The following is a 22489-nucleotide window of genomic DNA, read 5'->3' as shown; positions in this document are numbered from 1 at the left end:
GGGCATGGTAGGGTTAGATAGCGGTTGGACTTGATGATCTCAAAGGTCTTTTCCAACCATGACAATTGTATGATTCTGTTCTGTAAGCAAATGCATGCTCTTGAGGAAAATCGAGTATCACCACTGTCCCATATCCCAACATTAATGATGAGCCACAAGCGTTCCCTCGTGCAAGTGGAGTATCAGTTACTGGCGTGGTATCTCTTCAGTTTGAAAGCTAATCTGTATGCTAAAAGGATTGTGTTCTATTGAACATAATCTTATAAAAATAATTGCTCAACTCATTCAAGAAATGTTTTACATTTCTTTTTATATATAAAAAAGAAACTGCTCTGTGTTTTGGCTTCAGTTATAAATTTACCAATTAGGTAAACTTGATTTGATGCATTCTTGGCTTATACTTTGGATCCATTAATATGCATATAAAGTCAAATAGTAATTTTTGGCCTTCATTCTGTTGAGAAAAGATGATGTGTTAAGGCATGTGAGACCTCCCTGACAAATTCATAGAGTTTGTTGGGAACTTCACTTCTGACATGCTGAACTTCTGGTGGTTTATATTTTAGAATATTTAGCTTCTGACTATTCTGGAAGAGTAAAGTATTAAGAATTTTACATTAAAGTGTTTATTTGTGTGTGATTTTATATCCCTTTTATCATACTATTTTTCTTCTCTGGGCGTTGAGTTAATCTGAAATAAAGCAGCGTATGTTATCTGCAAAGTCTGTAGCCTATTTGGAATGACCTTTAAGCTTTGGCAATACTTGTGGTAGGGTAGATATACGCAATGTGCACATCTGCCCAAATATAATGACACAAAGAAATTATGTATTTGCTTAATTAACTAGGGTGGTACTTTAATAATATTTTAAAAAAAATAAATCAATGAACTATTCACATACAGGACTTGTTATTGGGCCTCACAGAATAAATTGGAGATTTCTGTTGGACCTGGAGCTAAGTATGTGCAGATTGTGGATATATAAGTTCAGGCTGTTAATGTTTTTCTATACCTGTAGTATCTTTAGGAAGGAGCAAAGGAAAACCTGATGTCTGAGCAAAGCTGCTCATGCACTGGATAGGTTCAGTGTGGAAACCAGATGTTTTAAACAGGAGCAGTAGTAACTGATCTGCTTGTCTTGTGGAGCTGCTCTTGGAGATCTGTTCTTTAGTAAATTTTAAAAAAGAAATAAATTGGGCTAATTCTAGTGATACAAAATTCTTGAGTTTCTGGCAAGATCTGTGAGTTGGTTTCTTTTCTAGTTGAGTTAGGCTGAATGTTGTATACGAGCAGCTTCCCAGGACTGCAGTATCTCATACATGTGGAAATGAGGAGCAAAGTGCTCTGATTATGAAGATTCTTTTGGTCCTGTTTTAGACCAAATTTTGCCAGTTTGGAAGAACTATATTTTGCCATATTTTTTTCATCAATGCTGAAGGGATGAACTCCTTCATTGCAGCTCTTGAAGATGCTAGTCCATAGATCACTCCACTGTAGCTTGCCAAACTATGAAGGCAGTATGTAGTCTATAGTAACTTATATTCCCAAATTTCTGTTCTAATTTCCACATAATTGTTTAAAAAATGTATTTTGTAGCAGTTTGCCCTGCGCAAGCTTAACTGCTGAATCTTGCACCAGGATCATTCTATAGAATCATTGAATAATTTAGGCTGGAAAAGACCTTTAATATCATTGAGTCCAATCATAAACCTAACCCTGCCAAGTCCACTGCTAAACCATGTCCTGAAGTGCCACATCTGCTCGTGTTTTTAAGTATTTCCACTTAAAAGACTGGAGACTCCACTGCTTTTGTGGGCAACCTGTTCCAGTGCTTGGCAATCCTTTAGTGAATAGATTTTTCCTAATATCCAGTCTAAACCTCTCCTGGCACAACTTGAGGCCATTGCCTCGCATCGTGTTACTTGTAACTAATGAAGAATAAACTACATAGAGTGTAATTTAACTTACTCTCCCTTTATGTTTCTGTGTGTGGCTTGCGTTTTTTGTTGTTGGTGGTGGTTTTTTGATTGTTTTTGTTTTTGTTTTGTTTTGTTTTGTTTTTAACTGAAGAATGTAATTTGCTTAACTCCTGGCACTGTGTGTTGAATGATCAATATTTCAATTACCTGCTCACTGGATGGATACTGTCTCTCACATTATAACAAAATAATCTGTCCGTATATTGAAGAGAATAACCAATTATGTTCTCTCTCCAGATAGTGTCTTTGGTATAATAGATGGTAAAGCAGTAGTTAAAAAGATGGGAATCTGTCACAGGTGCCTGACCTATTTTGGAGTAACTAGAGGTGTGGGGCACACTTTCTGGCCTTGGTGATCTGACTATTGTAAATATTTTCAGGTTGATACTTACAAATAGAAACGTTGTTCCAAATGAGAGGTATAACTAAACCATTGGCAATAATCAGATACTTGTCTTTGTTTAGATGGGGGAATTAGGAAAGGGAAAGGAGCGTTTGTATTTCTCCTCCCTGCCTTTAACTTTCTGTTCTGCAGGTGGACTAAACCCACCTCATCCAACTGCTTCTTGTGCCTCATGTGCTCTATGCCCTGGCCATCCTGATGGCCTTTTCCTGAGCCATCTCCAGCCACGTCTGTGGAGATGACACCGCATTAGCTTCTGTCTAAGCTGCCCTCATACAACTCTCCCAGCCAGCTGCAAGTTTAACTTAAAATTCTTGTTGCTAACTGCTACCTTCTTTGAATAAATGAGTGATGTTTATTAGTTAGTATCTGTATCCTGTGTGTCTTATGATATGGACATTGTAGCAGCTTTTAGAGTGGACAATGTGGTTTGTGCTTCCCAGGAGAGTCTTTGGCTGTGAGGGGGTGTGGGCTCTAATGCAGAAGGTCAATAAAGAGAGTCATTGGTGGGAGTATAAGTATTCGATCTTCCTCCTTCTTCCCTACAAGAAGATCAAAAATGAAACATAATCCTGAAAGTCATCACACTTTCTCCAAGGTTTCTCTTTTTTTGTTGTTTGCTTGATTATTTTGTTTGTTTCTTTATTTTGTCCTTTTCTAAGTTTAAAGCTATTCCCCTCAGTGCCTTGCCCTTTGGTTATGTACCTGCCTGTAGGATTGCTCATACCATACCCTATAACTGACAGTCTTGAGATCTGTTCCTTTTGGCACTCAGGTTTCAAAATACATAGTTAGTATTTTCATAGGTGGGCGTGAGACAAGTTGCGTAAAGTGTAGGATGTGAAAATAATTATATATTTGTTCCTCTCCCTTAATGAAGGGTGCCTGGGGGAGTCGGGTAAATAAGCAAGGACACCGTAAGTGACTGAACAGGCAGTGTGGGATGCAGGGTACTGTCTTCTGTGTCTTTCCTTTGATGCTTCTGCTATGGTTAGCATAAAAATTGCTGATCTACTTTGGATTTAACTGTACAAATATTTCTTTACCTAATTAGCGTTGCTCATGCAAATACTTTCAAAGAAGCTTTTCGATAGATGCAATTTTTCTGGAATGTATATGATGTAGGTATATGGGGGTATCAAGATGTACCAGATTATTAAGAAACCTGCATTTTGTAGAGCGAGAAACTTCATATTTTGCTAAACTTAACTTGCAGTAGTTGTGGTTTCACAGTGATTTTTTTTTTCCATTTGCATTTTCAAATTACTTCCTTCCATTCAAGGCTGGGATCACCTGTGTCCTGTTCCTGCCTATGTTCTTTCTCAGTTGCCTCCCAGTTCTCCTTCCCAATGTGCCTGCTCTCTCCCCCCCTACCCCCAGGTTCATTCAAATGCTTTTCACATCAGCACTCATCAGTTCTGCGAAGGATGATTTTCTGCTGTGTTGCAGAGCCTGTTTTCTGTTACGCTCTGCAACAGATACCAAAACATGATTTGAAAGTCTGATGGCATTTTAGAAAACGCTTCTTCTGTCATGAAATGTCATCTAGAGCGGATATAATTTTTTTTAGTAATTTTAGGTAGTGGATTTTCAAGTGACACCCCTTTGTTACTGTTGACTAGCTGGCAAATGCTGCATTTCAGAATAGAAGTTTTCACTTTCTAATATGCACTTGCACCTCTTATGCCAAAACATATGACTTGACATCCTTTGATGGATGTACCTTTGCATTTAATGTGTGTTCCTGCCAGACTGCCTGGCACAAAACTGCTTGTGTTATCACTTAGGTGGGGAGACCTGAAGATGAAGAAGCTGCAGGGCTTGGTTTTAATGATCCAGCTCAGAGCATGTCTCTTGCTGAGTATTATCCTAGCATTGTCTTAACAGCCCCAAATCATCACCCAATAATAGATAACAGTGACTTAAAAATGAGGTCATGAATGCCTGTAGTCATCACATTTTTACTTGCAGATAAAGGAATGGCTAATCTCTCCATCTCATTACATTTTGAATGTGGAAATCATTTCCTGCTCTCTTTCTTTAATACTTAACCTTGCAAACAGTGGCTTTTTCAGCCTTGACTGTGCTAGTTCTGAGTCTGTGGTAGCCATGCTTACCGGCTGCTCTGGCTGAAGGAGAGTCCTGTCTTTCAGTAGTCCTTCATGATGAATGTTTGTAGCGAGATCTAAAACTGTCTTCAAAGGTTAAATGTTTCCCTTCAGATTAAATTGATGTTTCCAGTTAGTCTTAGTAGCCCATAGATAAGCAGGCACAGGGCTTACTTGGGTCTCTGTGTGGTCTTTGGCAGGACTGTCAATTCGAGTGAAAATTAGTGTTTTATTTTCAGGATGGTAATGGTAGTAAAATATCATCAATACTATGTTGCATTAAGTTTAAGCTTTATATTAAATGCTAGCAAGCTATGTTATATCACCTTTGGATGTTAATATAGTTGCTTCCGGTTTTGTAATTGTAGCGTCATGATCTTAAGTCATCACTTCCTTTGTCATTATTTGGAAATAAGTTCCTGGATTATTAGATATTATTGACTCATGATTTATTGGGAATGAAATCTGGAGCAGAATTCTCCATCAGAGTGTGTCCCACCTTCCAACACCCATTTTTGAACCTCCTCTTTTTAAGAGCCTTAATTTTTGGCCCTGAATCTAGACAGCACTCAAGCACGTACTTCCATCTCATTGACTTCAACACCACTAAGCTGCTTTGTGGCATATCAACAGTATTTCCACATTCTGCAAAGGACCATGGCAAACAGAGCTAGTCTGTTATACAGGGATGAGACTGACCTTGAAACTGTTTCTACGTAAATATATTTTTCATCAAACTGTTTCAGTATTTTGAAGCATGTGAGACTTGCACTTGGTGAGCTATAATGTAAGAATTATACTGTGCTTGAAGTGTGCACAGTGACATTCAATATGCAAAGGGATCTTGTATGGAGTCAACACATTTATAGGCAAACAGTTTTAGAGCTGGTTTCCCATGTGAACACACTAAGTCTACATTTGTGCTTGGTACTACCTGGGGGCTGTGCCAAAGCTGCTTGGAAACCTGCCTATAAATTCTGTCCAGAATTTGGCTGTGCCGCAGAGCAGGTATGGATTCCCTGCAGCCTGATAAGGGCATTGCAGCTGGAGGCTCCTTTGTCACTTAATATTTTCTCTGCCCTTTTGAGGGTGTTGACCGCATTGTATCAAGACATAGCGGTGTTTGGATCTTTAATACATTGAACCAATGTTTAGAAGGGCTTACTGGTCTACTAAGAGGCCAGAAATCTGAGGTTAGAGTTAATTCTAGTCGTAATCTTCCAGTAAAACTTGATTAAATTGTAGCATGTGAGAATTATTTTGCCATTTAATGCTTTAGGTGTTTGAAAGCTGGGAGGTATAAGGCATTATGGTACTTCTCTTCTAGGGCCTTCTAAGGCAACTGCAAAAGTAATTGAGGACCTGGAATTTTGGCAGTGAGCGGAGTGGAGTTTGAATTACGAGGCTGTGGTAGACCAGTGCCACGGTGCTTTTCAAGACATCATGTATTTTACTGGAAAGCACCTCAGTTCTCATAGAAAATATTAGTGTATAAAATCAGTATACTGATTTTTTGTTAATGTTATTGATCTTCCTTCATATAAATTATAACAATAAAAACTTCTGTATTGCAGATTTAATCCAGTGTACAAATGAAATGAATGTGAACATCCCACAGCTGGCGGACAGTTTGTTTGAAAGAACTACCAACAGCAGCTGGGTAGTGGTCTTCAAATCCCTTATCACAACCCATCATCTAATGGTGTACGGAAATGAGGTAATACCAAAAGTGATATGTCTGAGAACAGTTGCAGCACTTCATTCCTATAAATGCCACCTAAATGCTTCCACTAATTATCTTTGTAAGAAAATCTTTATTTTTACTTTTTTGTGACTAACTCTGCATGAACACAGGTCTCATATGTTTGTCTGCTTTGTTAACTACTTTAAAGCTTGTAATTCTAGAATCGGAAGTAAGTGTTCCAAATGCTGGAGGTACCTCTTTTTCTGTGGTGTTATTCTAATAATAAAACAAACAAACTCAACAGAAATTATCTTGAATAGGATTCTGAAAGCTGAAAAGGGAAGCATTTTTAGCTTTATGTTCTAACTAATCCAGATGGTCTTTACTCCCAAGTAATTGGATTCTAAACTGATTTCCACCGTAACCCCCTAACCTTTTACACTGAAGACAAATGTGTTCCTGTGAGCTGGCTTGGAGTGTGAACTTCTAAATAACACCAAATACTGCAGAACAATTAAACAAACAAAATCTCAGTTTACACAAAAAAGGAATAAGCTTGTTTTGTTCCACAACTTGAATTCCTCTGGGGCCTTGTTTTTTGGAATACCAAGCCGAGCATAGCAGCAGCTTGAATATTCTGTATTTAAAAAACCAAAACTGTAGTTCTAAGGCTTTCTTAAAGTGTTTGTAAACATTCCTTTTTACTGCAAACAGTCAGTATAATGCAAGCTACATGGATTTGGGACTTAAAAGGGTTAGCTTTAGAAAATTACAGGTAGGATTTTTTAGACAGGACCAAAACTTTTCATTTTAGGTTGCATTCAGAGTTCTTATAGATTATATGTGTATATATATAATGTGCACACTGATTTCTCTTGCAGTTCTGCTGCAGTGGATTTCTAGTCTTGGTGAAAATCTATTCTTTGAAGCTAAGTAAGCCACAAGAGGGCAAACTTCTCTTGTTGACTCTAAGTATCATCACTGGGATAATTAACACCTGCCAAAAGAAAGTCTACACGCTTTTGCTGTGCTTGTACTTTGCGTCATATAAATTTTAAATTTATACTAATACACTTCATAGTAATTAAAGGTGTTTCATGGGACCACTGTGTGAAATACTTTACATTGCAAGAATAAAACTGCCAAGCAATTTTTGCTTGCCAAATGTGTTACAGAAGTAATGAGGGTCAGATTGCTGTTCAAGATGCAACCTGTCACAGCTAGTACTGAGATGGGAATTGAGTGCTTATGGAAATGTCTAGAAATGTATAGAGAATCTGTAAATCCCTTTGTTAAAAAACCAAACAAACCCCAAAACACACTGCAAATCGTTTGGTTCCAGCTTTTGCTTAATTAATTTATAGCAAAGTACTGAATGCCTTGACTCCTCTCCAAGCTTTTTTCTATGTAACCTATGTATTTGTACTACTGAACTATTTTCACTAGCACATGTTACACTGATCAGAGCTATTTTTTTCTTCTGTCAAAATGTTACTGCTAGTGAACGATGGGTTTTTTTTTTTTGTATCAGCTCTGTATATAATGGTTCATGGTTATTTTTCCTATTAAGATGTGTGCCGGTGATCTGAAATGTCTTTGCAAAATGATAATACCATCATTCATTTTAACTAATGAGATGTACTAAGTGTGATACTGTGTTAATGTTATATATGGATTCCTATGTTTATTTAACATCTGATTTATAAGGAAAATAATCTTTATATCACCTTATTTTCATATTTAAGCTAAGTACTATTACAATTGTATGCTGAGCAAAGATGCTTTAGCTAATTGATACAATGAAATCCTGTTAAATTGAAGTTAGTGAAACAATCGTGAGCCTATAAAGTGAGTACATATTTGGGGGGATTTTTTCAGAAGTTTAAATTAAATAGTCTTTCAGTCAGAGACCTTCATGTAGTATCTACGTGACTGATTCCTTCAGATTTTTACATAAAATGTAATAACTAGCTTCATTTAAAAATTTATCTTGTTTTTGTAGTAGTTTCCAGATTTGAAATCAGTCTCCAGGAATAAAAGCTGAAATTCATAAGCTGCATAAAAAGAGTTTCTAGTACTGTCACCACAGTTCCAGCTCATTGGTAATATAGTAAAAGCATTCAAATTTTTCCTTTCATCTAGCGTTTTATCCAGTATCTGGCGTCCAGAAACACATTGTTTAATTTGAGCAATTTCCTAGACAAAAGTGGATTGCAAGGTAAGGCGTCTTTTTCATTAAAAACTGGTTCTGTGCTGGGAGACAGTAAATGCAGTGACCACTGTAGTGGACCATGTCATTTAAGAAGGGATTTTTCTGTCTGTTTTACTCCAGACTGCATTTCCTAATTTGAAATGCTGTTGTGACATGGCAGAAGCTGTCTGCTGGAGGAATTGGTTGCATCTTTTAGGAATGCTTTTAACTTTCTTAGCTGAACAGAACTGTGTTAGTATTTCTCCTGTTTCTGAAGAGATTTCTCCATTTGGAAAGATATCTTTTGACTTGTAAATTAAATTTCAAAAACTACATCGTATGTACATCAGATCATTTCTTGTTTCACTGACAATCTGTGTCTAAACAAAAAAATAAGTTAACTTTTTGGGAGATAGTTCAAAGACTATTGCGTCCATCTTTGAGACTGGTTCTATGGATAAATAAGTTTCTGGTTCAGATTTTTCAAGTGAATACCCTCCCAATCTGTTACGCTGCTGTTCAGTGCAGTTCTGATCATGCATGTAGCTGTCTCTTTTTGTTTTATTTTTTTTCTCCTGAGGTGGTTTCTGCATTACTTTCTATATGATTGCTTCTAATTTTTGCCACAAGTGTACTGGAACAAGCACACAAAGTGGTCGCCTGGGGACAGAAACCTCAGGGATAACCAAGGGTCTACCAAATTGCCTCATTTTATTGAGTCTTGACTTCCATGCTTATGAAAGGATCTTTTTCTTGGTTTGCATCCTTACACTGGCAGTTATAAAAATATCTCCTATTGCCACTGCCTTCACATAGAAAAATTTCTGTCATGTCTTAATGTTTCCTTCAATGCCTTTTTTCTTTCTATTCAGTTGTAAATGAGAGAATGAGTTGACAGGAACATCTTCCTGAATGCATCATAAGTTTTTTTGGTATTCATTTCTATTGCAGTATGAGAGAAGTTGCATAAAAATACTTTAGTTTATCTTTGGAAGTACTTTCCTTAGAAAGTGAAGTGTCAACTTTTACATAGTTCAGATTTTCTAGATATTTGCAGTATTGGCTGTTTGATGCACAGAGGCTTTTCGTAACACAGATAACTGTACAAAATCAAGCATGAACGTAATGAAACTGTTTTGCATTATTATCTTATAATTAATAAAATAATATAATTAATATCTTATTTAGAGTAAGGTCCTTGTTCTTTAATTGACTTGATAAGAAGCTTCTGAAACTTGTTTTTTAGGTTATGACATGTCAACGTTTATCAGACGGTATAGCAGATATCTGAATGAAAAGGCAGTTTCTTATAGACAAGTGGCTTTTGACTTCACAAAAGTAAAAAGAGGGTAAGAACTGTGTTTTGTTTTGCTCAATCTTGAGGTTTTTTTCTTACAAGTAACACAAGTGGAAAATACCAATGTTGGTTTAGTAGTACTTGTGTAAAAATATTAATGAAATGACACAGTAATGTCTGCTTTTCTCAGGTATCTCCCATGACACAAAGGCTCAACTGCTCAGTTATGTATGTTGCCAAAATACTTCAGTTATTCTAATCTTACTTTTTTAAAACATTAACATTTTACTATAAAGAAAAGAAAAATGGTGTGCATCAAAGTAGGTATCAAAAAAGTAGAAGTTTGGACAAATCTTCCATGGTACCTCACAGAGTTACTTTGCCTTGCACATAGGGGACTGTGCAGTGTACTTGTGTTTCTAGCTCTAGAGTACTGAAATGACAGGTATCCAGTGAAACACCTTACGGTCCTTCCTCGTTCCTTTCTCTGTTCTTGTCCCAAAATATCTGTATAAAGCTTACTTCCTTTGTCAAGGCAGTGCAATTCTTATTTTAACATAACGTAGTTGTAGATCCTATTCTGACTTTGTCTTCAGGAGTTAAAATTTACTTTGGAAAGTGAGCTCCTTTAAGAGAAATTGGTTGTTTGAGCCTAGGTACCTGTTTACAGTAATAACAAATAACACAGTGCAGAGCACCAGTAGTTGAGTAAACTGTGGGTTATAGAGAATGGTGGAATTAATCAGAGATCTCCTTCAGGAAGACTGGAGGGTGTGTACTGCTTGTGGTGGACAAGCATGGAAAGACTTTCAATTATTTCTGTATGCAGTGCTTTTTAAAGTTGAAAATCATAATTTCAGTTTTTCATTTGGGCATTCTTTATCATCCATGCACAGGGTAATTTATACTGAAACTGAAAACTCAGTTCTTAACCCACAAAAAATCTCCACTTAAGTGTTAACTGCAGTAGTGGACTGTCTAATGATAACTAGCATTAGTGTTACAAAAACATTTTGAAATTGGCCTGAGAACACGGTCTGAATCTGCACAATCCATCTGGATTTGAGATGTGGTGGTAAAGTAAAAGGGAAACACTTGGGCTCCTTTGGCTCTTTCTGCTTTTAGAAATGGTTGGAGTCCCAATAACATAAAACATTTGTCCTTTTCCACATGTAGCATGTGTGTGTGGTCAGGTGGCTGCAGATACACTGCATATATGCACTTGTTTTATCATTGGGTATTTTAGGCCTCATGAGGTGAATTATTTCACCAGCAGCAAACGTTGGATGTCATTCTGTGAGCCAGCAGGAACAACTCTTCTAATGGCAGCAATTTACCCTCCCCACACATCAGCTTTTCTCAGGTGCTGTGCACCCAGGCCCCACTTCCATGTGAGGTTTATTGCTGTTAGGAGGGAGTACACAGCACAAGTAGAAGGGTGGAAGCAGTGTGGTCCCCATTTCCTCCGAGCCTGGAAAGCAACCACAGCCTTAGCTGTGCAGATACACTGAAGTTTGCACTTGCAGGAAACATTAGTTTTGCCATGTGCATGCTGATGAACTGTAAAGCTGATTTGTCTTACAAAGCAGTTGTTTCTTGTCACTGAGGTAATTTAATCTCTTCTTTGATTGTTGCTTTCTTGGATATTTCTGGTATTCATTTGATGTGGGACGTTTTTGTGTGTTGTATTTTTTCGAATGCACAGAGCCAAATAGCAGTCTACTTAATCAGATCAATTAATAAGCAATCAAATATTCTTAGTCAGCCATTAAAAGGAAGTGTCATGTGGTCTCTATAATGTTTCTTGAGACCCTTGAAAAAAATATTACCACAGTTGTTTATTCTTGCTGATTTTAGTTGGAAAGAAAATCATTCAAACTGATGTGAGACAATAATCAAATGATTGGAAAAAGTGTAGGCGAAAATTTGCTTTAGGAATAACCTTCAGAGCAATTTTTTGTTACCTGATGCATTGTAGCTCTGCTATATTTCTGAGCTCTATCAGTTTCATTTCCTCTGAAGAAAAATTCATCTTGAAGTTGTATTTTGGCCATACAAATGTGAAAATGCTTATACACTTCAGTTATTACTGTTGTATGGCATAAACATCAAGATGCCTGCTATCAATGGCCAGGAGTTAAGTGTTTTCTCTGACCTTATTTCATTTTCTATATTCTGTTTCTCACTAACAATTGCCTTCAAAATTCAAGTGAAGATTTTTCTTTTCTCTTGCACAACAGGGCTGATGGAGTGATGAGAACAATGAGCACAGAAAAACTCCTAAAAACTGTACCAATTATACAAAATCAGATGGATGCACTTCTTGACTTCAATGTAAGTTTAGCAGCATGTATGTGTCTAACATAAAACCGACTCTGGTCAAACCTTGTAAAATAGGTCAAGATTAAAGGTCTTGAACTTAGTTCCATGTTCATCCTTTTATGTCCGTGTTACCAGCACAGCTTAGGGAACAAATCATTTTGTTCATTGATGTATGCCCTAGAAACAGGGGAAAAAGAAATGCTCATTGGAGAGAATGCTTCGTGTTAAATTAGTGTTGTTTATGTACACTGTGTAAGAATTGCTTATTCCTTTAAAAGTTGAATATTTCTGTCCTTTGACTTTTAGTTATGTTAGTTACCATTAACATTAGTTAAAAAAGTCTGTCAAAATCATTTGATTTAGTTCTGTGCTGAGAGATCCTGTGTTGATTTGCTGTGCTGCTACTTTCCACTAATAGCCAGTGAGATGATCACAAAGTGTGCCTTGGGATAGAGCACAGAGTTCAACCAGAAGTTTTTCAATAGGGGATCAATTCGGTTAAATTAACTTTTCTCTGATCTTCCTAGGTCAATAGCAATGAACTTACAAATGGTGTAATTAATGCTGCCTTCATGCTCCTCTTCAAAGATGCCATTCGACTGTTTGCGGCGTATAACGAAGGGATTATTAACCTCTTGGGTAAGTAAAACTGCTTCCTGCAGTGTGGAGCTTCTGAGAGTAAACAGTTGCAAAGAGCTGCTCTTTTCTGAGAAATTGAAATAGTCTTACTGTAAAACATCAAAATATGACTGTTATTTCCAAGGCTTTTCTGTCCATTTGCATTTTCCAGAGATGGGTAGATTTCTGAAAGAAAAGCCAATTCAAGGGTTTTTTTCACTTCATTTTTTTTCTTGCACTGTTTTGGCGTTGGGGTTTATTTTGTTGAGGTTTTTTGGTGGGTTTGGGTGTTTCTTTGATTGGTTTTGTTTTTTGTCTCATCGTACTGCATGGCAAACCTGAACTGTTATATTGATGGTTTTTTATTTAAGAAACAAGATCAGATTTTGTTTATTTTTAAGTGGAATAAGTTATGTTCAGCTATGAAGTTGCAGTCATGGCATCTGTGATTGCTTGACTGTCAAAACTTTAACGTTGGTTGATTTTAATGATTAGTTGGTTTGTATTTCTAGAGCATAGCTCATATTTTAAGGGGAATTACAAATTCAAGTTTCAAGACCTTTCACTTGCACACACTGGAGATACAGGGGAGCTTAAATATGGAAAATAAGTTGAAAGTAGAATGTTGTATGGTTTACTTGTATTCTGTTCTGTGATACAGTTGTATTTAGTTGTTGCTTGGTTTAGTTGTATCTTGTGTTTGGATCAAGCTACCTAATTGCTGTGATTACCCAGTGCTTTCGAAGTGGAAAGCAAAATGCAGAATTAGTCAGTGAAGAAAGTCGTGCTTCCGGTCTGAAGCCCCTCCGCAGGAGGAGCGGCTGAGGGAGCTGGGTCTCTTTGGCTTGGAGAAGAGGAGACTGAGGGGTGACCTCATTCCTGGGGCTCAGTTTTGTAAAGGGTGATGGTCCGGAGGAAGGAGCCAGGCTCTTCTCAGTGACAGCCAGTGACAGGACAAGGGGCAACGGGTGCAAGCTGGAGCATAGGAGGTTCAACCTGAACATGGGGAAAAACTTTTTCACTGTGATGGTGACAGAGCACTGGACCAGGCTGCCCAGAGAGGTTGTGGAGTCTCCTTCTCTGGAGACATTCAAAACCTGCCTGGACGTGTTCCTGTGTGACCTGGTCTGGGTGATCCTGCTCTGGCAGGGGTTGGACTGGATGATCTTTCGAGGTCCCTTCCAACTCCTAATATTCTGTGATTCTGTGTACGGTTGCTTTCACTCATGTTTTGAGTGAAGCTTGATATAGGAACAAGGCTTAAAAGTGCTATTTTGGGAAGGGAGTTGGAACCCTCTTCGCTTCCAGCACCGATGTTTTGCAATCAGTTTGCCCCTCATTGTAAACCACACCATAACAAGAAGCGTTGCCCTGGCTGAGAATACAAAAATCTTGCATAATGTGTGGCAACTAGAGTAGAGTAAATACTTGGCTGCCAGATTGTAAAATGGTTGCTTTTTTCCCCCAAAGAGGGTGAATGTACATTTATTTGGGTGACCTGTTCTTAAACCTGATTGTCCTCTTCAGGGTGCTTTAGTGAGATCTGGTATCTGCAAGGTAAGGTGGAATTGCATGGATGTGGTCATTACCTTGTGCTTGAGGAGCTTTTGTCACTTGGTGTAAGTTAGGCATAATGACTTCTACCATTAACATAACAAAGCAAATCTGCAGGTATTTTCTGGTTTATATGCTTTTACTTTGCATATGCGTTGGAAAATGCTTGATTTCTTGTTTAATGCAAATATTCTTACTGTTAATAGAAAAATACTTCGATATGAAAAAGAACCAGTGCAAAGAAGGCCTTGATATATATAAGAAGTTCCTCACAAGAATGACACGGATTTCGGAGTTCCTTAAAGTTGCCGAGGTAAACTTTAGCCAGCCAAAATGTAGCTCTTATTTGAAACAGCTTATAAAGTGCTTGTATTCTCATAAAGCAGATACTTCTTCCTTGATCTATCAAGGATCATCTTGTCAGTCTCTAACCTGGTGATTAGTTCATTTGAGGACTGTATTGAAAGACCTGACTACAAAATACCTCCTGGTTTATCTTTTACTTAAGGAGGTGTATAAACATGCATTTTTATATTTCCTAAGTTACATCATAATTGTGAGCTTTCTCTGAAGAAGAGCCTTGCTTCAAACAAATGGGTCACTTCATGGTGATCTGCTGCTTTCTGTGATGCTTGCTGTGTTCTGCTTTGAAACCTACAATTCTGCCATAAGCTTTAGTTGAAATAACAGCTTCCCAAATAAGAAAATGAGACAAGTAGGTAAATGTGGTTATTTTTTGAAGATGTCTTGGCTATACATGTGTTTGTAGAGGAAGAATCGGTTACTTTTCAAAATGTTTTGCTTGTGTTTTTTCTGAATGTACTTAGTGTGATGCATTCTTGTTTCTGAAGCATTGCTGAATTGATGTCCTAGTACTATAGAATTCCTCAGTTGAGATGTGCTCCTGTTCTTGTTTTGCTTTCCTTCATTATTGATAACTCTCTTAACAAAAAATTAAGCAGTAAAGCTTGGCTTGCAGTCTGTCCTGAGAGAGTATCTCTATCAGAGGCACTGCCTTCAGTTGATAACACTGTTAGCTGTGGTGGAGAGTGTTAATTTTTTGTAACAAATCTATTGTAACAGTGTATATCCTGCTGCATAGCCTCTCACGTTTGAGCGTTTTAGAAAACATCTTTACTAAACTTCGGAGAGGCTGTGTTTTAGCATATATATGCTCTATATAAGTAGGTCTGAGAATCTACCATAAATTGTGGGATAAGCAAACTTCTCTTTCCTTAAAATTGTGAAACACTTGATTCTTACTCAGTTTTATTTCTAAGGCTGTATCTGTTTGAAATGTGTTTCTGTATCTCTGTAACATGTCCATTTCAAATGTGTATACATTTAACAGAAGAATTTATTATAACAAACCATTCTAGTGTTCAGACTGTGGAGGTTTAAAATGTATATGGGCAGGTTTGTGTTTTTCCACGTGTCTTCATCCTGATGTTGTTCGCTTTTTGAGCATCTCTGCCTTTAACAAATGCAAACAGGTTCTAAGGCTCATTTGTTTTATTGCAGCAAGTTGGAATTGACAGAGGAGACATACCAGATCTCTCACAGGTAGATAAAGATGCTGTGTGTTTGTCAGTACATGTCTGTTTTGGGGTTGTATAATCAGAAAAACTTGGCATTATGGCATTCACTTGTGCTTTCTTGCATACATTGTCACCAGGTTATTTCCAGGTTTGTGATTAAATCCAAGCTCTGTCAGAGCCTAGCTTTTATATGGAGTGATCCTGTTGTAAAATATTATAGGTGATTTCTGTCATACTCTAATGGAGTTTTAAGATAACCTGAGTTCTATTGTGCTTGAAGACACAGTTTGTGATTTCACATAAAGAAACTTTTGGCTATGTGCCCATTAAATCATTGTGAAGGCTTGCAGAGCATGCACATAGAAATTACTTTAGGTACAATTTCCTTCTTAGCATCTCTTGAAATACAGACTGCTTCTGATTGTCTGCTTGCTGTTTCCTATCTGTTAATTTTAACATCTCTGGACATATTTTGGTACTTACTGGTGAGTCATTTTGGCAGCATAATATAGTGAGGAGACTACATCACCTGATATTTGAAGTAATTAAATATGTACAGGTTGCCAAAATGTGATAGAAGTATTCTGAGCTGTTGTACCGGTTGCCCTGTAGTTGCATTTTCTGAAAGTCTTAACTTCTGATTTGTTTCACCTTAGATTATTCAAATCTGTTCTCTGCTGTCTCTTTTGCAGGCACCGAGTAGCCTTCTTGATGCTTTGGAACAACATTTAGCTTCTCTAGAAGGGAAGAAAATCAAGGATTCCACAGCTGCAAGCAGGTGCTTACGCCCTTCTGCTTTTAAACAATTGAATCCAATGTTAAATCAATTATTTTTGATCTCATTTTAAGCCAAGGTTTGTGTAGGCTGTGTTGAAGACTGTATTAGGTTAGCAATGATAGAATAGCAAGTTACCATATTCTTTTGCTGAGTGCTAAAGACAGCTTCTTCCAGGTCAACAGAACCAGAATCTGAGGAGCTGGAAGCACATGTTTGTAGCATCCCTTGTGTAGGAATTATACTTCTAACATCTCATCTTCACTCACTGGGTTTTTCACTTACTGTCTGCAAATATTCATTTTGTGTTAATAATTACACTTCTATAAGGTATGCAACATTTATTTATCATTGTCCTTAGACTCATATCTATCAACTCTAATCCCTTTTTTGTCAAAAGCAAAAAAAATGCTGCCAGAAGTTCCTAAATTAAGAATGGATTTTAAAAGAAATTAGGATTAAAGCCATACTGTATATGGTGAAAGGCAGTCACTGATTTTGAGTGCTTGCTAAAGTGAAGCGCAATTTAGAAAAGTCCTTTAGGCAGCTAACTTCGTTGTTTAAATTGCAAAATGAAATAGCATGTCTTTATTACATGTTAAAATAAGGCAGTAATATGTTATATATTATTTTTACAGTAGTTACAATATTAGGGTTTAGCACCATTTTGTTGGCTACTTTTTAGAATGTTTCCTTCTGTAAGATTACATTAGTTTGTTTTAGAAGTTAAGTATTTGCTTTAAATCTTTCTGTGCACTCTTACACATGATGATAAATTGCAAAGTTTTACTCTGGGATGTACTCATTGCATTGATAGTTTCTTGACTAAACATGTTAAATTAGCAACAATTTAAATTGGAGCCCAGATTACTGAAGATTTCAATGTGTCTACAAATAATGCTTTTTGGGAGAGAGAGAGGCTTCAAACATGAGTTCTGTGGTGCTGTTTGGAGGGGAAACATTTAAGGGGGAAAATCCAAAATCATAGAATGGTTTAGGTTGGAAGGGACCTTAAAGCTCCCCTACTCCAACCCCCCATGGGCAGGGACACCTCCACCAGCCCAGGCTGCTCTAAGCCCCGTCCAACCTGGCCTTGGGCACTGCCAGGGAGGGGGCACCCACAGCTTCTCTGGGCAACCTGGGCCAGGGCCTCACCACCCTTACGGGGAAGGATTTCTTCCTAATATCCATTCTAAATCTGCCCTCTTCCAGTTTAAAACCATTCCCCCTCATTCTATCCCTACCTGCCCTTGTAAAAAGTCCCTGCCCAGCTTTGTTGTAGGACCCCTTCAGGACTTGGAAGGCTGCAGTAAGGTCCCCCCGGAGCCTTCTCTTCTCCGGACTGAACAGCCCCAACTCTCTCAGCTGGTCCTTGTAGGGTCCAGCTTTGTGGCCTCCTCTGGACCCACTCCAACAGCTCCATGTCCTTCTTATATTGGGGGCCCCAAAACTGGATGCAACCCTGCAGGCTGGGGTCTCACGAGAGCAGAGTAGAGGAGCAGAATCCCCTCCCTGGCCCTGCTGGCCACACTTCTTGTGATGCAGCCCAGGATGCAAGTGCACATTGCTGGCTCATGATAGTATGATTTCAGGCACTTTCATTTTGCCGTTTGTATGGTGTGTCTTATTTTAGTTTTGTATTGTATGGTGTAAGATATAACCAGTCTTATAAAGAGTTCAGAAGGAAACTGGGTGGATACAAAGTGTGTTCTTGAGCTCTTCCTATCACGTGTCACCTATTAACAGCCAGCTTTTCTCCTGTCCAATTACTTTAGGGCTACCACCCTTTCCAATGCTGTCTCTTCCCTTGCAAGCACTGGCCTGTCCCTCACAAAGGTTGATGAAAGGGAAAAACAGGCTGCGTTGGAGGAAGAACAGGCTCGCTTAAAAGCTTTAAAGGTAAGCATACAGGATTTTAATTGAAAACACTTTTCCTGTGTTCTTGTTGATAGCTTATTAGGGTTCTTAAAGGAGCAAAAGAAAGAAACCCTGGAGTTATTAATACTGAACATGTACTTTTGGCAAAGCACTGGAAGTAGAATCTAATGTACTTACACCATACGACTTGTGAGGGGTTTGTTGAAGTTGTTTCTGAAGGATTTGTGGCACCACTGACTCTTGTAATTACAAGTAGGTGACATTAATGTGTGGAATAAATAAAAATAATTCTGTAAGTTCTGCTTTACTTTCCTGCAAAGTCATAGACACAAATGTTGTTTCTGGATGTCTTACACCAGCTCACTTTCCCAACAGGAGCAACGTCTAAAAGAACTTGCAAAGAAACCTCATACCTCTTTAACTACTGCAGCTTCCCCTGTGTCGACTGCAGCAGGAAGCATAATGACTACACCAGCCATTGATATTTTTTCTACCCCTAGCTCTTCAAACAGGTAAGCTTTAAGGTGTAGCTTCACCATGGGGTGCACTGCAGCCAGGCTTTCCTCTCGATTTCTGCCACAGTGTAGATTGCAGAAGGTTGGTTGGGTGTCGAGTACATTTATGATAAGAAATGATGTTTTGGGTGAAGTTGATGGGGAAAATATCCTATTGCAGTAAATAACATTAAATGTGTGAATTTTGTTGTCCATTTGCAGAGTAGTTTCTGATAAGAACCAACTACTGACAGCCCTTGTAGTTGTTCTTAGTTAGCAAGCCAGACAGTTGGAAATGTAAAACACGCATGCTTTGTCCTCAGAGAACCTCACAACTTAATCTGGGAAAAGCCAAATAAAAATTCTGTTTGGGACGTCATAGAGATAATGCTGAACTGAATTTTATGTTTCTAGATCTTTAGAGTCGTGACAAATGATCTTGATAGATGTTGAGAAAAAGGAAAGCCTGAAACAGGGTTTGAAAGAGGAGAGGCAGGTTTTGCAGTTTTGAGTTATATCTGGAACATCTCTGTATGTAGTGCAAGAGTGCTCGGTGCGTGCTAATCCAGACCTTTGACTAGCAGGAACTGTCGGTATGAGTGAGTGTGTGAATCTTCCTTCTGTACAATACCTGTCAAATCAAGCAGTGGCAGCAGGTATGGTGCTTTTGTCAGTGTAGAAGGAAGTAGCTTTCTGAAGGCATGTTTTTGCTTTGGGTGTGACCCTAAACCTAAAGGATTGCTTAGTTGTTCTGCTAGAGCTCATGTAAGAATCTGCTTGTCTCCTTTAGCTTTTTGCGGTTCTTTTAAAGTAGGCAGCACTTTGACAGCTTTCTTTCCCCATTAGAAAGCTTTTGTAGGAAATTATGTGACACCAAAGATATGGAAAACAGCTGAATCGCGTGTAAGGAGCTAGGGAATCTGTCAGTGTTCATAACTGAAAGGTTCCCTTCCAAAAATATTTTCTTTTAAATTGCTTTTTAGAGGCTAAAAGGTTTTTAAATAGTTGAATGCCTTGAACTAGTAACTTTAGATATCTAATCTTGTTTCTTAAGAGGTCTGAAACACAGAAACATCTGATAAAGCTTCTTCAAGCAGGCAGGGATGCTACATATTGAAGACAAACGTATTTTCTTTTAAAAAAATAAACAAATGCTGGTTTGTATTCATGCTTAAATCCAGTTGCTGGCAGTGTAACTGCCAAAGAACAAATTTTACGGCAGGAGCCACTGTGAAGAGGAAATGTTGGGTCAGAAGTGCAGCCGCTCGCTATTAGATGCACTGTGTCTGATTTAATCCCTGTCACTAACGTGAACAAGCTTTACCTTGAAAATTACCTTGGTTCCACTGCTCACATTATAGGGCTGTGCCAAACTGTGCTGCTTTCTGATAGCAGCAATAGTGGCAAAATGTGACTTCAATCGTTGTAAAAATAGTAAAAACTGAGTAACACAAGTGGAGAATATGGAGATCTAGGATGTCGCTGCTAGCCTTTAAACTCTCGTGCCAATCTCATTTCAAAAGATGCTTGTATGCCACAGTGAGTTAGGTTCTGTTGATAACAGTGGCTGTACATGCAAATTTTGGTTCATTTCATGTGCTAAAAAGTTGTGGGTGAACACTCTGGGTTTTTTTCAGGACTAATTTAAAGTATGAAATGAACTCCCTGAAAGAGGATGCGTTTTACTGTTCCTGTTTGACTCTTGACATTATTGCAGCAGTTAGATGTAAGACTTCACTTATTTCCATGTGATGATCTTAGGTCTCAGTTTGGTTTTGAATAATCCAAAATGTGCATTTAAATGAATTTTCACTCACGACTGACGTGTGAAAAAGTGTTTCAATGCTGTTTATATTTTCCTTTCCCCAAAGTTCTTCAGTAGCTCATAGATATAATCAAGTTTCTCAGCAGTGGTTGATAGTGGAAAGATAGGAGTTGTGGAATGTAGATGTAACATTTTGATGATAAACCCATTAGAGTTAATTGTGTCAGTCTGATTTTGTCACACTGGAGGGCTTTTGGGAGGTTGTTTTAAAAGTTGCTGAACATAACGTGCTGTAGCCCTGGCGTTGGGCTGTGGGAAAGATGAGAAAACTGCTTGTCTTTCTGTCTTAGCTTTGCCAAAAGTCACTTGGCATAACATGTTAACTTCACAAGCTAAGTTCTACTTTTCTCCAGAACTGAAAATGTGTATTTCACCAGACTTTCTGATTTTTGGCTTAGTTCTCTCCATTTTGTAACAAAGCTTCCTTTTCTGTTGACAGTTGCTAGCATTTGCCTTGTATTAAGCTGTGGTGTAGTTCCAACAGTTGTGTTCATTTGTCTTTGTAGCACTTCAAAGCTGCCAAATGATCTGCTTGATTTGCAGCCAACTTTTCATCCGTCTGTACATCCGATACCTGCTGCTCCACAAGTAGGAAGTACCTGGGGAGGTAAGAGTTGTGAATCTGATTATGGTTACAATTGCTATGACTGTGTTCCTGTGACTGTTCCCCCTAGTCCGTGGGATGTTTCTTCCTTAAAAACAGAGATCTTGCAAATTTAAGGTACCAGTGAAGGGAGCTTTCCTATTCAAATCTGGATGTGAATTAAAATAATGTGGCAGCGTGTGGTGATTACAAAGAATTTTTGTATGAGACTTCTTAATAGCAAAGTTAATTGTTGACCAGCTTTGTCAACCTCAGGTGCTGTCTTCAAGAGTCACATAGCAAGCTACAGAAACATAGCGGTGAGAAGACAGTTCTGTGAGGAATGATGCATACAGACGTTGCATACATGAAAACTTGAAAACAGAGTTTTTTCAAATACAGACTTTTAATTTTGACTAATGTTAAATCAAACTTGCAGTTGATACTAGAGCAGAACTTGGATGGGGTCTGGCAGGAGGCACTTGTGACAACTGCATAGAAAGCAAGAAAATCCAGAGTTAGTTATTGAAAGCAAAATAAAGCACCTCTGTACAAATTCTCTGCCGGTTGGATCTCTTTAAGTGAAGAGATAGAATTTATAAGGAATTTTCCCTCTGATATTTCCTTCAGAACACCCAAATTATCTTTCTGCCCAGTTGCTATGGTGGGCTGAACGCAATGTTAGATTATCTTACTGATGCAGGCAAGTCCTTAAACCAAGGATGCAAGCATAGAGTGTTCTAGAGAGTCCTCAATGTTACTTCAAGGTTACTTTGAGTGTTAAAACATTTAGGTTTTTTATTCACGGCAGTTTTTCTCTTTGTGTTGCAGTGTTCAAGAATACTTCCAATATAGGTAACATACTGCCTGTTTGCAGCATTGGTTATACTGGTGGTGGATTAAAAATCTCTTATAAAGCTGTTCCTTTTTACTTTTCTACATGAATGACACTTAATAAAATAGCAAACTCCTGAACTATGTGACAATTTCCAGAGTATTTAATATATATATTAATCAGACGCTTGCAGAAATTTGGGACTTGCTGCTTGGTAAAGTTTTGTAGACATCGGAATAACCCTGTTCTGAACTTTTACTTCACTATTTCTTCTTATGAGCTTTTCCTAAACATCTTTCCAGATATCTAACGTATCTTCATTATAAGCGGTGTATGTATTCTACTTTCTTACTGACTTTTTGCCGTGTGCTTTGCATTTTGTGTGCCTTCTCACATTTGTAGGG

General features: G+C 38.0%; 1 protein-coding gene across 3 annotated transcripts in view; it reads left to right on the top strand.

The window, feature by feature from the left end:
• PICALM (phosphatidylinositol binding clathrin assembly protein) overlaps nucleotides 1-22489 on the top strand; it is a 66322-nt gene that overhangs the window by 20638 nt on the left and 23195 nt on the right. For 2 of the 3 annotated variants that reach the window (XM_010187410.1, XM_010187409.1), the window contains exons 2-12: nucleotides 6066-6208; nucleotides 8318-8393; nucleotides 9613-9715; nucleotides 11904-11997; nucleotides 12513-12624; nucleotides 14364-14470; nucleotides 15679-15720; nucleotides 16388-16473; nucleotides 18246-18369; nucleotides 18724-18860; nucleotides 21174-21274. In XM_010187410.1, coding sequence (XP_010185712.1) covers nucleotides 6089-6208; nucleotides 8318-8393; nucleotides 9613-9715; nucleotides 11904-11997; nucleotides 12513-12624; nucleotides 14364-14470; nucleotides 15679-15720; nucleotides 16388-16473; nucleotides 18246-18369; nucleotides 18724-18860; nucleotides 21174-21274 — 1102 coding nt within the window. In that variant the 5' untranslated portion in view covers nucleotides 6066-6088. Of the gene's footprint in view, nucleotides 1-6065; nucleotides 6209-8317; nucleotides 8394-9612; nucleotides 9716-11903; nucleotides 11998-12512; nucleotides 12625-14363; nucleotides 14471-15678; nucleotides 15721-16387; nucleotides 16474-18245; nucleotides 18370-18723; nucleotides 18861-21173; nucleotides 21275-22489 lie in introns of those variants that run through there. The other variant, XM_010187411.1, reaches the window with a different exon arrangement.

This window comes from Mesitornis unicolor, unplaced genomic scaffold (assembly GCF_000695765.1).
Source record: "Mesitornis unicolor isolate BGI_N332 unplaced genomic scaffold, ASM69576v1 scaffold22916, whole genome shotgun sequence".
Lineage (NCBI taxonomy): Eukaryota > Metazoa > Chordata > Aves > Mesitornithiformes > Mesitornithidae > Mesitornis > Mesitornis unicolor.
This window is presented reverse-complemented; position numbering and strand designations above follow the sequence as displayed.